Genomic DNA, 15,738 nt, shown 5'->3' on the forward strand with positions numbered 1-15,738 from the left:
TCTGCACCCTGACCCACACGGCTGCCAGGGCGACAACATAGCAATACATGACCCAACCCCGCATGACTCTATGGATTCCTCTGCATACATCGCTTTCAACAGCAATCAGGCTTTCTCCCCTTTAAGGATATTGTCCCACACGTTATTGCAAACCACTAGGCAGTTTCCCTCCCATCTACGCGAGCAGCCCTAATCTCAATCTTGGAAAAAAAATAATACCTACCAGGCCTCAAAAGAAAGAGCGACTGAAGAAACAGAGGTCAATGAATTGCTAGAAAAAGCAAGAAATGCTACTTAAATACCTATCAACTCAAAAGCAGTGGTGCTAATTTGTAGAGAAAAATGTAATTCGTCAAAGAAGTTAAAAGGTAAATTCTGAAAAAAAACTCTCAGTTCCAATTCATCATTTTTACATATGGGGAAGTTCATTAGTATTTTCAAATAAAGTTTTTTAGAAGCATTCAATTTTAACTGCTAAAACACTGAGGATAAATTTTGTTCAGAAACAACTTCATTTTATAAAGTGTAAAGCTTTGTCTGCTTGAATAGGAATAAGTTGTTGAAGAACTCCTATTATACTAAAGCCCTAAAGCCATAAAAAAATAAGTTAGTAAACTTATTAATACTAGGAATTAAGATGTGAACAACCCAAGTACCAAAAAAAAAGTGACCACAACAAATTTTGCCACAAATAAACCGATTTATTACTTATTGGCAAGTCCCATACAGCAGTAGTAAGGATCTGTCACTCACTATATTAAAACATTACTTTGCTTTATACAAATTGTAAACATATCCAACAGGACAAACTATTGGTATGGGCATTCCACAATTCTGGCATCTCTTCTCAGTCAGTTAATCAAACAAGAATGAAAAACCAATAAACCAAAGGACTTTTTTCACAGGTTATCTATAAAACGCAGCATGTGCATTCCATGTCACATCAGCTCTAAGCAACACAGAGAAGAGTATTTCTGATTATTGTTTTCAGTGAAATTCATAGTGGCATTAAGAATAAAGACACTTTTTTCCATACCATTGAGTCCAATTTTTTTTTTTCAATTAAAAACATTGTTTTGTACAATCAAGGCAGTAAACCACATTCTACAGTAAACCAGCTGCAATGAATACAGCTATATGTGCAATATGGTATCAGATAAATACGATGTAAAAACTCCTGATCTGGTAGATACTTTGTTTTCCTGGCAGGCACCGGTCTAAAAAAGCCATAATTCAAGTTCTGCTTGTCCAAACCCACCTACTGTAACTGCTTCATTTTTTCCCCCCTTCCTCTCTCTAAAAGTGCTTTAAATCAGACAATCTGATCCACTGATCTCCTCCTTCTTAGAAAGAAAAGTCTGCTCTTACTTAAGCCCCAGGAATGTCAATCTGCTGGCCAGCTTTACTGAAGGACTACAAGATGCACACTGTTAAATCACAATCCTCAAATCAAGGCAAAGCTGTTTAAAACTTGACATGAATCACTTCCCTCTAATCCAACTCATCAGCACTAAAATACTATCATGGTATTGACTAAGGCTTTTTATTTTTTTTTTTATTTTTAAAAAACCCCCATCACTTCAATTGTTAAAATACAATTGCTTTATAACTTTGGTTTCAGTATGCTGCTTATTTTGGAGCCACATTTACAGTGCTTAGACAAAAATCTACATTTGTAATGTAACAGCCAAGTCATATTAAAACAACACCGCCTTTGAAGTCTCTATGCATCGTTAAACGCAATAGAAATAAACTTGATTCTTCTGCAGATCACCTTTAAAGTTACTGAGAAAACCTAAGGTGGTTATTTGTACATCCATATGCAACCAGCTGGTTTAAGCATTATAAAGCATCACACTTCGGATCACGAAGTCCTTAGATCAGCAGATCCATAAAGGAGGAATTCAGATCAGTTTCACTTCCTGGAGTGAGGACATTGAGGAGCTATTTGTAAAATTTCTGTGTTACCAAAACGCACAAATGAAGGAATACAAAGGATGCACAGATTTTACAGTGTATGTCCATAAACAACACTGTTCCTTCCTATAGATTCAGTACTAGGAACAGCACTGAACATTCAGATCTTGCCAACCGCAAAAAAAAAAAAAAAAAACCACCAAACTGAAGTCCTCAAACCTTCGTAAACATCCTTGAGGTCTCTTCCAACGTGGCATTCTGTGATCCTATGAAAATAAAACAATTGTGCAGTTCCTTCAGCCATGCAAGATACTCTAGTACTGGGTTTGCCTCCCGCTCTTCTGTGCCCAAATAAAGGGGATCCCTACTACAGCATTAAAGCTACATCCTGACAAAACTGAAGAAACAACTATATATATGTTGTATTCCAACAACCAAAATAAAACCAATTATTTTAAATGCCTTAACTCTCACATGGACATCACAATCTGCCAGAAAAAAAATGTAGCAGGAACTTTTAGGTAATCTTAATTCTTCAGCAAAAATGCTGATTCACCAAAACATTAATGACTATTTTCACTGCAGCATGGGATGAAGCTCTATTGAAAAAAAAAAAAGATTCCGATCTACGCAGCCAGTATTTTAGAGAAGATCTTCTAAACATGAACAATATCAATAAGTTCAAAGTAGCGCTGCGTGGGTTTAGTTTGGTTCTGTTTTAAATTAAGAGCAATTTCTGATTTATAGTCAAAACTTGTATGTCTTTTTTTCATTTATAAACCACTCCATTTAGTTTTTTACTTTCCAGTCTGTCTGGAGCCCAACACTTATCCACGTGGAATTATGACTTTTGTATGCTAGCTGCCATTTTCTGTAGTGGCATCTGTTAGAAGTTTTACAGAATTGTAATGTTCTCCTAATCCGTAGGCATGTCTCATGTACCTAAAAACCAAAGAAGTTACAGAATTAGTTCTCAGTTTAACTAAAAGAATGTCATGCCAAACATTAACAGCACTGAACGACAACTTTAAAAAAGGCAAGCTTTAGCACAGAAAATATAGAGTCATTAAACAGGACAGTATTAACAAAGAGTTTTTAATTCCGGTGACTTCTAGGCACAGACTGACAAACTTTGAAGAGGAAAAAAATAGTTTCCTGCAGCATCACAGATCAATTTCCCTATTATCTTGTGATTATCTAACAAGCAAAATGAGCTTGCAGCATTTTATAAAGCAGTGACTGAATCACACTGCAGACTGATTGTCAACATTTTAAGAACTCAAATTACAGTGTCTTTAAACTTAGTGAATCGATCAAAAACACTATTTCTGACCTGCAAGATCATTTTTCGGGCAGTGTTTCAATGTAAGACACATAACAGAAAATAAAAGAAAGGGCGAGAATCAAAGATGAGCCTTCTGATATAGAAATAAGTGCACTAATTTTAAGAAGGGATAAAATTACATACTTACACAAGTATTATTGGTTTGCCTGAATATTCTTCACCAACAATTATGGGAGGGGAATCCATTTGCACTACTTCAATAGGTGTTTGCAAAATGTGTGACAAAGCTCTTAGCTTTAAGGCATAAAAACAATTCAATAACAAGATTAAATCCAACGTAGGGAGGAGAGAGTAAAACATGGCATTTAGGAGACAAGAGTTCAGCCATAACATTTAAAATACCATTAGAAAATAAACTTTATTGAAATAAGGAAAATTACTTTAACCTTTTATACTTTAATTGAAAACAGGTTGCTTTAAATTAATCATTGTTTTGATGATCCAACACAGATAATGTTTGGCTACCTTCAGTAATTTGGAAACTACTCTTTCATAAAACAATAAATAAGACAAAATGAAATAAATGTTCTCCTCAAGCTCAAGTTCTAGTTTACATTAAAAAAATCTTCTATTGTTCCACTTTAGTCAACTTTGCTACCATCAAAGTCTGCATAATAAAACTTTTTCTCCTTAGAAAGTCTTCCTCCCCTCACACTGTCAGTCTTTCTAATGACATTTAGAACTACTGAATTTGTTAACTTGCATCCTACCAAATACATCAGAACAGCGGTACATCATCAGAAAAGCTACTACTATAGGAAAACAATCTGTAACCATAGGTAAAAGTAAACTTGTTATGACTATGTTCCCTTATGCCTTCAGGTATTCTTTCTTAAGAAGCCTTTTTTTGAAGGTATATTTACTCACTTCAGAATTTCACAAACACAAATTATCCATCCAACACTTACTTCCAGCTGACCACCCCATGCAGCTGTATTTACTATATCATCACAGTACTTTTCAAATTCCTCTGCAGGGAAAGAAAAGACAACTTTTAGTACATCTCTTATTTGATAACAAGCAACTGAGGAAAAATACTGGTTGTACAGTGAAGAATTAGAACCTGAGAAGTCCAAACACATACAGGAAAAAACTATGTTCACTGAAGAGAAGGAAAGGAAAAGGAAACCACTGTATGAGAGATAATAACTAATGGTCCGTTGTAGGACATGACATAGACAAATGAGACATATATATGTATTGTTAAAGTATTGTACAGTCAAATGTTGTGTTAGATAAGTTTAGAATAGTTGAATATTGTTGTGTCCCAAGAACAGACCATGCAGTGGCACGTATCAGAGATGATAAACAATGGTCCATTGTTGGACATTATATATATATATATACACACAAATGGCATATAAATATATACATAGTTAAAGTATTGCACACTTAAATCTTAAAGTAGTGAATTAGCTTAAGCAACAATTCTTAGCCAGTTTGCGGTGAGAAAGTATGTGACTGTTTGTACCTAACTAGGCAGATAACAGGGAGAGAACTGGATAAAAAAAAAAAAAGTCAGGAAAGCAGTTATGAGAACAGGGCTTGGTGTTGAAACCACTGTCAACGTGGGACAAATAAGTTAGCACTCAGTTTGCTCATGCGCTGGCCACCTGAGGTGTGGGTGATGCTGCTAACCCTTTTCTGAAGTCCTCAAGAGGAGTATAAAGGAGCTGGGCTGGATGTGTGAGGGTCGAGAAGGAATACATGCACATCTTCAAACTACGGGGCACCTTCCAGTTCCTATCGACTCTGACCATCCAAGCACCATGCTCCATCCCTTCCTCCTCCTCAATAGTTGACACCAATTCATGACTCTGTAAGCTGATAAGTTTTTATGTAGCCAGGTGTAATAGGTTAAGGTATAATAGTATAGTTGAATAAAGCATATCTGATTGAACCGTGATTTAGTGGTCCTGTCTTTGCACATTGATATCTATAGATGAACCTAATACAACTACCAGAGGCCAAAAAACCCTATAAATGTTTTAGAGAGGAAAATTAAGACGGAAGACAGAAATAAAAACAAGTATGAGAACAAAAAGTAGTACAGGTTTATATTTCATACTTTTTATTCAAGGAACTGTTAATAACAAGCATGAAATAGCACACAGTTATCTTCCTGTTAAGTTTCAGAGGGTGCTGTTTTGCAACCCTAGAAAAAAATATGATAGCAAGACGTACGCTCAATTCTTACACTACCTACACATCAGGCACATTTTTAAAATCTTGTAACTGTACGTAGTTCAGCTGTTGTTTTTTGGGGGAGTTGGTTGTTTCTGGTTGTTTGTTTCGTAGTTTGTTTTTTTTCTTTAATTTCCAAATTAGCTGCCTTGGTTTTAACCTCTGAAGTATTCCAAATTGTTCCTTTGTTAATAGCTAAATAAACCTTTTGCAGCTCACATTCTATTGAAACCAAGCTTTCCAGTTTATAAATTACAACCCTTTAGGCTCTGAATTCTATGAACAGCTTCTGATAAAGGAAAAAGAGACTTCCTGAAAACTGTTCAGAACTGGGTTTCATACATTCCCCTTATAGCAGACTTAAGAAACGTAAGAAAATTGCGACTCGCTGCTGCTCTGCAGAACTTCATTCGGTCTTCTCTTAGGGCACCTTTATTCTGTGACAATTATCTCTGTCAACATGTGAAAAATGCGTCCTACTTCACAACAGACCCCCAGTTACCAACTGAAATACACAGCAATAACTTAAATGATTGTGGCTGTAAGTTAAAAAAAAATGTATAAAGTCATTTGCCTGCTGTTCAAGACACGCAGAGAAGTGCATATACTCCATTTAACTGCATTTACTTAGCCTACACCATTGCTTCACGTTAAATGCCTTTACATTTTTTAGTTTAGTCTCCTTATAAGAAAGGGCTCCAAAAGCCTAGCGTAAACGGTGAAATTAAAGGGTAGAATAAGAAAAAGCATCTACATAAACTACTATAAAATTGATCTGCTTGAATTTCATACTCGTTTTTAACAGCTTTCTCCTATGTAAATTGAAAACACCAATATAGAGGTTGACAAAAAAAACTTTCCTAACCTGGTAGACAAGCCATTTATAATACAACTTAAATCACATCCCAGAATGTGATTATCATCTAGTAACCAGGAAGTTCTGATTTATTTTTTTTTTAAACAGGGAATAATGTTTGCAAGATTAAACCCACAAAGATTCAGGTGTACCAGGTTTCATAGTGGATCACATTTCTGTGTTCCACAGAACACAACCAAATCAACAAAGTGACAAAGTTCACATCACTGGGTTACTCTCAATTCAGATGTAGCAGAGATTGAGAACTACCAGAAATACTTAAAATAGTTTTTAAATTCTCTTATGCCATAAGTCTTACCTCTGCTATACATGTCTCCAGTATTAGGGTTTGTAAGAAATGGCAGGAAGTCATCGAAATGACTTTGCATATACTTTGCTGTTTGGTTCCTCAGAGTTGTAACAGTCCAAGAATTTTGGCGATCCTTGAGCTGATCTTCAATAGCTCTGTACATGCAATGGCCATCTGAAGGTATCTGTTTAATCTCTAAGTGCCTTGCTGCCAACAGGGAGGCAAGTTTCTGACTTTCAAGATGTCTAGCACCTGTTAAATTTTCTATCTCAGCTTCAGCTATCCTCTCTTCTCTTTCTTTCTCCAAGGCAGCTTTCTTTTCCTTAAATTAAAAACACAAAAAAATCAAATAAAATGTTAAAATTTAGAAGATGTCTGTACACCTCTTAGAATCATAGAACATCCTGAGTTGGAAGGGACCCACAAGGATCATTGAGACCAACTCCTGTCCCTGCGTAGGACAACCCCAACATTCACACCACTTGTCTGAGGGCATTGCGCAAATGCTTCTTGAATATTGTCAGGCTTGGCACCATTACTGCTTCCCTACGGAGACTGTCCAGTGCTCGCTTCAAACTCTTCAAACGTATTCGCAGTGCATTCATATCTGTGAAATGCTCTCCCAAACCAGTACTACCAAATCTTAGACACCCCCTAAACTCAAACATTACAAACGATAAGTGACCAATATATCCCAGCTGCCTCTGACACCACACACAAGATTATGTGGCAGGAGAAATATTAATTATAGCAACATGCAAAATAACACTTTACAACACCTGTACCAGGCCTATTAATAGAAGTAATTTCTTCAAGAATACATATTTCACCACACTGACAAACAACTACAGGAATTCTAATTAAACAAAAGAAAATATTGCTCTTTCTTAACGAGCATATGATCTAACACTTACGCATATGGTTGCATAACAGAGCTCACGTCATGAAACTGAAACTCCCTCAGGCTAGGTAGTATACATCATAAAAGACTGCTTTTAATGCAAAGGATGGCTAAGAATACACACAGAGAATACAAGAAGGGATGTAATAATACAAAAATTAAAAATTACTTTTAAAGAATGCTTTGTAAATTTACACTTAAGTTAACAAGGGAAAAAGTCAAAGCAAACAAGTAAACAAAAAAGGAAGCAGTACAGAGAATGATCTTTTCACTTTCACCCATAAAATTCAGCATAAATCAAGGCCAGACTGGTTTAAGTGACCACAATCTAGGAAAACTAGACTACAGAGTTTCTACTTTTCCTAGATATGGTGCAATGAATTAACAACATTCCTTTATTGCACCTGTTACAAGGCAGCTCTGCAGTACTGATCATGTAACAGGGGATGGACTCTGCAATAAAGCAGTGCTTCTTTGTCCCTGAACATCCCTTCATGCAGGTACAATAAGAATGCTAAACCATCGCAATTTATCATCTGAAGCTTAACAAAATTTAACCCTAATGGCTGAGCATCGCATAGCATTTCTTAACAACTCAAAAACTCACAATAATTTCAGCACTTATGTTCTTTTGTTAACTATGTAAAGTTCTACTACTTGCATACTTTCCACACAGTATTTTTGCATTTTTAAAATTAAATTACTTTATGAATGTTTTTAGTGGAATTCTTTTAGAATAATTTGTTTTACATAATTTGTTTTTTCTGGCTCTCATCTCCTGACCTATTCTGATTCCTAGCTCATGGCTGAGGGTTGAAGCACAACTACTTATAAAATGCTTACATTTCTCTAGGTAGTAGCTTTACAGATTTTTTTCAAGGCACCCAGTATGTACAGTACCAATATCAAGTTACCCAGGTAATACACCCAGCAAAATTGTTTAACTGTGGTTACTACAGTTAAGTTTAAGTCAATATAACTTCAATGAAAGTATCTATAAAATTTTAAAATCTTAAGCCATACCCGCCTCTTCTGTGCCTTTGATATTCGAGGATGCTGAATTCGTTGCTCTGCTCCTTCAAGCTCTAAATTTGCAACCCCATCAGCTACAGAATCTGTCTAAAAAGAAGAAGTAGTTAAATGTTCTTATTAGTATAAATGATAACTGAGATGTGCATCTCCTGAAACAGTTCCAAGTTCTGTTCCTAAGTAATTGCAGGATATAATTAAGTTTGAAACACAAAGATCTGTGTATACTGCAGATCCTGTCAAAGCAAAAAGTAAAGCATTTCACACCTCAAACTACTGTCATGCATTTTATAATTATTTTGTAGTCTCACCAAAGAGACAGTTATGAGCTGCGCATCACGAATTTAATCTCTGTATCTTCTCACACGCTTCCACAAGCAAGTGTGAACACTGCTTACTGGCTGAAAGGGAAAGCTTTCCTCACCACACCCAAAACTGAAGTACCCAAAGAGCCATCATGAAGTTCCGTGAAAATTAAAGCAGGAGAAGGCTCCACCAGAGAGCTGACGTTTCTCAAGAACGGTGACAAAGCCAGCCCTGTGATATGAACTTGATGTCACCTTTGGAAGCATGGACACGTCTCAATCCGAAAACAAAGCTGAGTAGTCAAAGAAACAATACATCTCAAAATCCTTTCAGGCAAAGCTATATCCAGAACAACTACTTTAGCTTGAAAGGTGCTCCACTGTAAAGTTTTGACAGATCATTTAGCAAAATAATACAAACTCCTGAAACTAATCTAAGATACAAGTAAACAGAAGTATTCTGTTTAATGCTTATGCATCTGATTGTTATAAAGCCAAACTCTCACAATTGAAAACTTTTTTTCACAAGAATTCTCAGCAGAGGCTTCTCAACCAACTCTATTTTTCCCTAAGTCATTCAGAGGTGTTTTCACTCTCATTTTCAAGCACAAGTACATTCTGCTTGACGCTTTGTTAGAAAGCAGTCAGGCAGACAGGTTTTCATTTGTTTCTTTATGAGATTTAAACAGCAAATAGACACAAACTGTTCAGGAAATGCTTAAGGAAACGTTATGAGCATGGAACATTAACATGATTCACATCAATTTAGCCATAAGCTTTACATTCGTTTAAGTAGGAGAAAGTATATCAACAGGCCCAGTCGCACAGACAGTCCTTAAATTCAGGCACATGACAGTTCTTTTCAGTAGTATACAGAGTTAAAGTCAATGGATTGTAAAGTCACTATGACAGTTTCCAACACTCTACTTACTAAGTGCTAAAACACAGGTGAATCTTGTATGTCACATGAGTATTTAACAGTACCTAGTTTACTCAGGTGACAACGTTTTTTGCAGCTAAATTTGAATATGGCTAAGCCTTTTAAAAATTAAGTAGTGTGCCATCAAACAGCAAACTGGAAGCATTTAAGTACGTAGCCAACATGGCAGACCACTGGCACATTAGACAATAATTCTCACCATCACAGAAAGTGTCTTTTTACAAAAAGATCAATTACATTGTTGACAGAATTGGAAGATAAAACACACTGCATCGGTCAAATGCACACTTAAGGCCAACAATACACTGGTGGTCTACAAAAGACAATTAGAGTGACAATATAACAGAAACTGTTTTTTAAAAAAAGAAAATCTTTAAGATGACCGAGCTACTAGGAGAGCCTTAAGAGCAAAACTGCTCAAGAACAACAAAAAAACATGCCCCTTCTAGCAATGCCCACCCACCGAAACAGCTTTCTTTCCAAAGATGAAAAGAATAACTGAGAGGAAAAAGAGCAATACTTTAAAGTGTTGCTTCATTATAATTCTTAAAAATTAAAGTCGCACTAACACAAACTGTATGCATACAAATTAATCTAAAGTTAAGGTACCTTATTCTCCTCAGGTGAATCTTCCTTCAGCTGCTTTAATTCCTCCTTGTGCTTCTGTTCAAGTTCTGCCTCTAGTTTGGCAACTTCATCAGCTAGCTGTTTTCGTCTCTTTTTATCATTCTTGGGAACAGCATTTTTCATTCCTTGAATTTTTGCTGTTAGAGAAGTAATGTAATAAAACATTATCTCTAAATACAGATACTCCAGTCATTGCAGAAATGAGAACTGGAAGTTGTACAGAAAGTTTACAAATAACAACACATCAGTATGTTTTAACAGTTTAGCTATGAAAATGCCTATTAGGCTCATCACATTTTAAAGCAGCTGGGTTTTTCTTAAGAGATGCAAGTGCTCTATCTGAAGAAGAAAAAACTGTGTTGGGCTACTACTACACTTATGAAATTCATCAACACAGTCTACCTCAGCCTGTTGCTTTCAAAAAGGATACTTGGGCACTGAGATCTCAAATTCTGTCACAGGAAAAACGTGTGAATTTTTAGTCAGGCAAGCAGCAGACGAGAAGCAAAACCAGAGTTCAGCTGCCCTTAAAATAACATTTCTAAAAGCAAAAAGAGTATTCAAGAAGTAAAACCCGTCACCTTGCTTAAATTCCATACGTTTTTTTAGGTTGTAAGTCAAGGCTCCATTTCACAGAATGGTTTGGGTTGGAAGGTACCTCAAAGGTCATCCAGTTCCAACCCCCTGCCATGGACAGGAACACCTTTCAATAGATTAGGCTGCTCATAGCCCTGTCCAGCCTGGCCTTGAGCACTTCCAAGGATGAGGCTTTCACAATTTCTCTGGGCAGCCTGTTCCAGTGCCTCACCACCCTCATAGTAAAGATTTTTTTCCTTACATGCAGTCTAAATCGACCCTCTTTCAGCTTAAAACTTACCCCTTGTCCTATCGCTACAGGCCCTCGTAAAAAGTCCCTCTCCAGCTTTCCTGTACGTCCTCTTTTGGTCCTGGAAGACTGCTACAAGGTGTCCCCAGAGCCTTCTCTTGTCGAGGCTGAACAACCCCAACTCTCTTAGCCTTTCATCATAGGAAGGATGTTCCATCCCTTGGATCATTTTCGTGTCCCATGTCTAGATCCGCTCCAACAAGTCCATGTCTTTCCTGTGCTGAGGACTCCCGAGCTAGATGCAGTAGTCCAGCTAGGTTAGCAGAATAGAGTGGCAAAATCACCTCCCTCAACCTGCTGGCCATGCTTTTGATACAGCCCAGGAAAGAGTTGGCTTGCTGGACTGTGAGCGTACATTGTTGGCTCACATCTGGCTATTCATCCACCAATACACCCCAGCCTTTCTCTCCAGGGCTGCTCTCAATCCCTTCACACCCAGTCTGTACCAATACCAGGAACTGCGCCTACCCAGGTGCTGGACCTTTCACTCCGCCTTTTTGAACTTCATGAGGTTCACATAGGGTCCCCTCTCAAGCCTGTCAAGGTCCCAGCAAACTTGCTGAGGGCACTCTCTATTTCCACTGTCATGTCTTTGACAAAGATGTTAAATGGTGCCAGTCCCAATACCGACCCCGGAGGAGTACCACCTGTCAGTCATCTCCACCTGGCATTGAGCTATTGACCACAACTCTCCAAGTGTGACAATACAGTCAACTCCTTATCCACTGAGGGTCCATTCATCAAATCTCTGTCTCTCCAATTTAGAGACAAGGATGTCCCATGGGACAGCATTAAATGCTCTGTACAAATCCAAGTAGATGACATCTGTTGCTCAAATCATGGACTTTCTCAAATAATAGAACAGTTTGGTTCAAAAGGATGTCTGGAGGTCATCTAGTTCAACCTCCTGCTCAAAGCAGGGTTGAATTAAAAGCTACATTAAGTTATGTTAATTCAGATTGATCTGGAATTTATTCAGATGACTGTGCAAAGTCTCCAAGGACAGACATTCTGCAACCTTTCTGGGCAGGTTTTTTCCAATGTTTAACCATTCTCTTTAAGAAAATATTTTCCCCGTTTCCTCTCGTGAGGGTTTTTCTTGTTACCAATTTCAGCCATTGCCTCTAGTCCATTCTCTACACTTTAAAGAGTCTGGCTTCATCCATTGTGCTGTGGAAACTAAGAGATCCCTCATAGTCTTCTGCTCTTCTCTAGCTTGCAAAGACAGCTTTCACAGCCTGTGCTGTTACATGAGCACTCCCTGGTAGCTCTCATTATTTCTGTTTCCACTGTTTTAGAGCTACAGCAGCTATTATTAAACACCCTGCTTGCTATTCACCACCTGTATATTTTCCTGTCCTTCACACTTGACTGTCAGAATGGAAGTGAAGATGATGGTGATGATAATGAAATTTTTAAGAGGAGGCAGCACGAATGCTCACATGGAGAGATCTGTGTTAACCAGTCAGCCTCACAGATGCATCAGCCTAAGTGACTCTGAGTGTGACAGACAGAAAAACTGTTTTGTTCATAAAAATTAACATAATGGGAAAGAAGGAAATCTGGGACTTCAGAGGCATACACAAATACACAAGCAGAGTATAAGGGGGTATGGAGTATGGAGAGAAGGATCATCATCTGGATCACTGCTGGATTTCCAGAGGCTGAGATGCACCTTATGTTAATTCTGATGAACAAACCAGTTAGCTATCTGTCAAACAGTTAATCATTGCACTTAACTGAAATCTGTTTTTCAACTAGGAAAACCTGTGTCTTCAGGTCACCTGCCTCTCCTAAAAGGCAAGACTGAGGCTCTTGTCTTCCGTATAAACCTCCTACCTTTAGGCAGTAGAGCACTGCAGTAAGACACCGCCTTAACACCTTCACATGAAAAATCCCTCTGTTCCTCAGCCTCTGTCAATCCTTGTGTCATGTGCTCCAGCCACCTAACCACAATGCTTGATTCCTACCCTTCTTTTTCATTTCAACCAAAACACAGTAAGTTCCTATAGATTTAATGACAAAAAGCAGTCCAATAGCATCTCTCCTCTTCTTTAACACTCTAAGTGATAAAAGGCTGCAGACTGGCCTACTTCACTACATAGCATAAAAGCTAAACAAGGAAAAGGCCTCATCAATATACCAGTAATTTCAAAAGCTTAACAAAAAAGGTTACAATCAACTACAAAACTCAGCCTTACAGAATCCAGCTACAAGAACTACTTAATTACATTAATTGACTGTAACTGGGTAGGTACAATGTGGCTCGTGAACAGTTCATATGTATCACTGTAGAGACCACACAGGTCCTCTACTGTTAGTACTTTACTGTGAATAGACAGAACATGAAAGTTTATTTCAGATCAACTGCACTTTGAATGAACAAATCACATTACGGAATCAAGGAATGGTTTGGGTTGGAAGGCACCTCAAAGATTCCAGTTCCAATGCCCTGCCACAAGCAGGGGCACCATCCACTACATCAGGTTACTCAAAGCCTCATCCAAGCTGGCCTTCAACACTTACAGGAGTGGGGCATCCATGACTTTCCTGGACAAATTTTCCAGTGCCTCACCACCCTCACAGTACAAAATTTCTTCCTAGTATCTAATCTAAATCTCCCCTCTTTCATCTAAAAGCCATAACCCCTCGTTCTATCACTGCACTCCCTGATAAAGAGCCCCTTCCCAGCCTTCCTGTAGGCCCCCTTTAAGTAACCACCTGGACAGCAAGGACCCTTATGTAGGCTTTTCAATCTAAAGAGCCTTACAAAGGCACACCTCCTCTAACTCACAAGCAGCCTAGCAGTGTGTCACGGCTCTCAGGCACCGCCAGGCTCCCACGATGACAGCAGGGCGAGCTCGGTAGCTCCCCCGCATGCCCAGAACCGCACCTCGGAGCAAAGCGGCGCTCTGACACCTCTGCCGACGCCTTTCCCGCTTGCCAGGGCGGCGCGGGGGCTGCTGCCTCCTTTGCCGAAGACGAACGCGCTCGCCACCCATCCTCCCGCCCCTCCGAGCTCCTCCCGCGGCCGCCCGGGCCTTCCCGCTTCGCCTCCGCGGGGCGCCAGGTCCAGCCCGCCGCCGCCGTCCCACTCCTCCCCCGCCCCTCACCCTGCAGCTCCCGCTTCTCCTTGCGCTGCCGTTTCACCAGGCGCTGCAGCGGCCCCTCGGCCTCCGACTCCTCGTCCCCGGAGCCCTCCATGCGCGCCGCTCCTCGCCCCGCGCGTGAACCCCCGGCGGGAGGCGGGGCCTCTCCACGCTTCCGCCCCGCCTGGCCCCGCCCACCGCGCCCGCCCGCGCGTGACCCCTGATGGTGCCCCGCCCCCTGGGAGGGCTCTCGCTCCACGTGAGGAGCTTCTCGCTGATGGGCCGCGGGAGGGGGTTGGGGGCGGCGCGTCTTTGGGTCTCGGGTGCCGAGAAGCGGCGGTGGCCGAGGCCGAAGTTAGGGGAAAATGACTTGAGTGAAGGCATTGAGTGCACTCTTAGCAAAGAAGAAGTGTCGATCTGCTGGAGGGTAAGGGAGGCTCCACAGGGATCTGAACAGACTGGACCGCTGTGCTGAGACCAATGGGATGAGGTTTAATAAGGCCAAATGCCGGGTCCTGCACTTGGGGCACAACAACCCTATGCAGTGCTACAGACTGGGGGAAGAGTGGCTGGAGAGCTGTACAGAGGGGAAGGACCTGGGGGTGCTGGTTGACAGCCGACTGAACATGAGCCAGCAGTGTGCTCAGGTGGCCAAGAAGGCCAATGGCATCTTGGCTTGTATCAGAAACGGCGTGACCTGCAGGACCGGGGAAGTGATTCTGCCCCTGTACTCGGCACTGGTGAGGCCACACCTCGAATCCTGTGTTAAGTTTTGGGCCCCTCGCTACAAGAAGGATGTTGAGGCTCTGGAGTGTGTGCAGAGAAGAGCAATGAAACTGCTGAGGGGGCTGGAGAACAAGTCTTATGAGGAGCGGCTGAGGGAACTGGGGTTGTTTAGCCTTGAGGAGGCTGAGAGGAGACCTTATTGCTCTCTACAACTACCTGAAAGGAGGTTGTAGGAAGGAGGGGGCTGGCCTCTTCTCCCAATTGACAGGGGACAGGACAAGGGGGGAATGACCTAGACAAGGTGCTCAGGAACATGGTTTAGTGGCAGATAGCAATGGTTGGACTTGATGGCCCAAGAAGTCTTTTCCAACCTGGTAATTCAATGATTCTATGTCTGTCCTTGAGTGACATAGCTGTGAGGCTTTCCTGCCACATAAAGGGCTCTGTGGGCAGGTCTTAGCAGAGAAAAAAGGGTACAGTCAGCTCATCTGATACAAGAAGTAGTTACTGCTTGCAATTTCTGATAATTGTTTGGGACCATAAAGAGCTGGGGTTCCCATGTGCTGGTAAGGGGGATGCAAGAAAGCTGAGGAGGGGCTGTTACAAAGGCCTGTAGTGGTGGG

General features: G+C 40.2%; 1 protein-coding gene across 1 annotated transcript; it reads right to left on the minus strand.

Annotated features, from left to right (window-relative positions):
• Window positions 1-1,540: 1,540 nt before the first annotated feature.
• OTUD6B (OTU deubiquitinase 6B) lies at window positions 1,541-14,566 on the minus strand. The gene is made up of 7 exons (XM_054060000.1): window positions 14,414-14,566; window positions 10,397-10,551; window positions 8,537-8,632; window positions 6,622-6,934; window positions 4,171-4,232; window positions 3,390-3,496; window positions 1,541-2,859 (listed from the first exon to the last, which is right to left on the minus strand). Exons 1-7 carry the CDS (start codon window positions 14,502-14,504, stop codon window positions 2,775-2,777), a joined length of 909 nt encoding a protein of 302 aa, XP_053915975.1. The 5' UTR covers window positions 14,505-14,566; the 3' UTR covers window positions 1,541-2,774.
• Window positions 14,567-15,738: the final 1,172 nt, after the last annotated feature.

The sequence above is a fragment of the Cuculus canorus genome, chromosome 2 (assembly GCF_017976375.1).
Source record: "Cuculus canorus isolate bCucCan1 chromosome 2, bCucCan1.pri, whole genome shotgun sequence".
Classification (NCBI taxonomy): domain Eukaryota; kingdom Metazoa; phylum Chordata; class Aves; order Cuculiformes; family Cuculidae; genus Cuculus; species Cuculus canorus.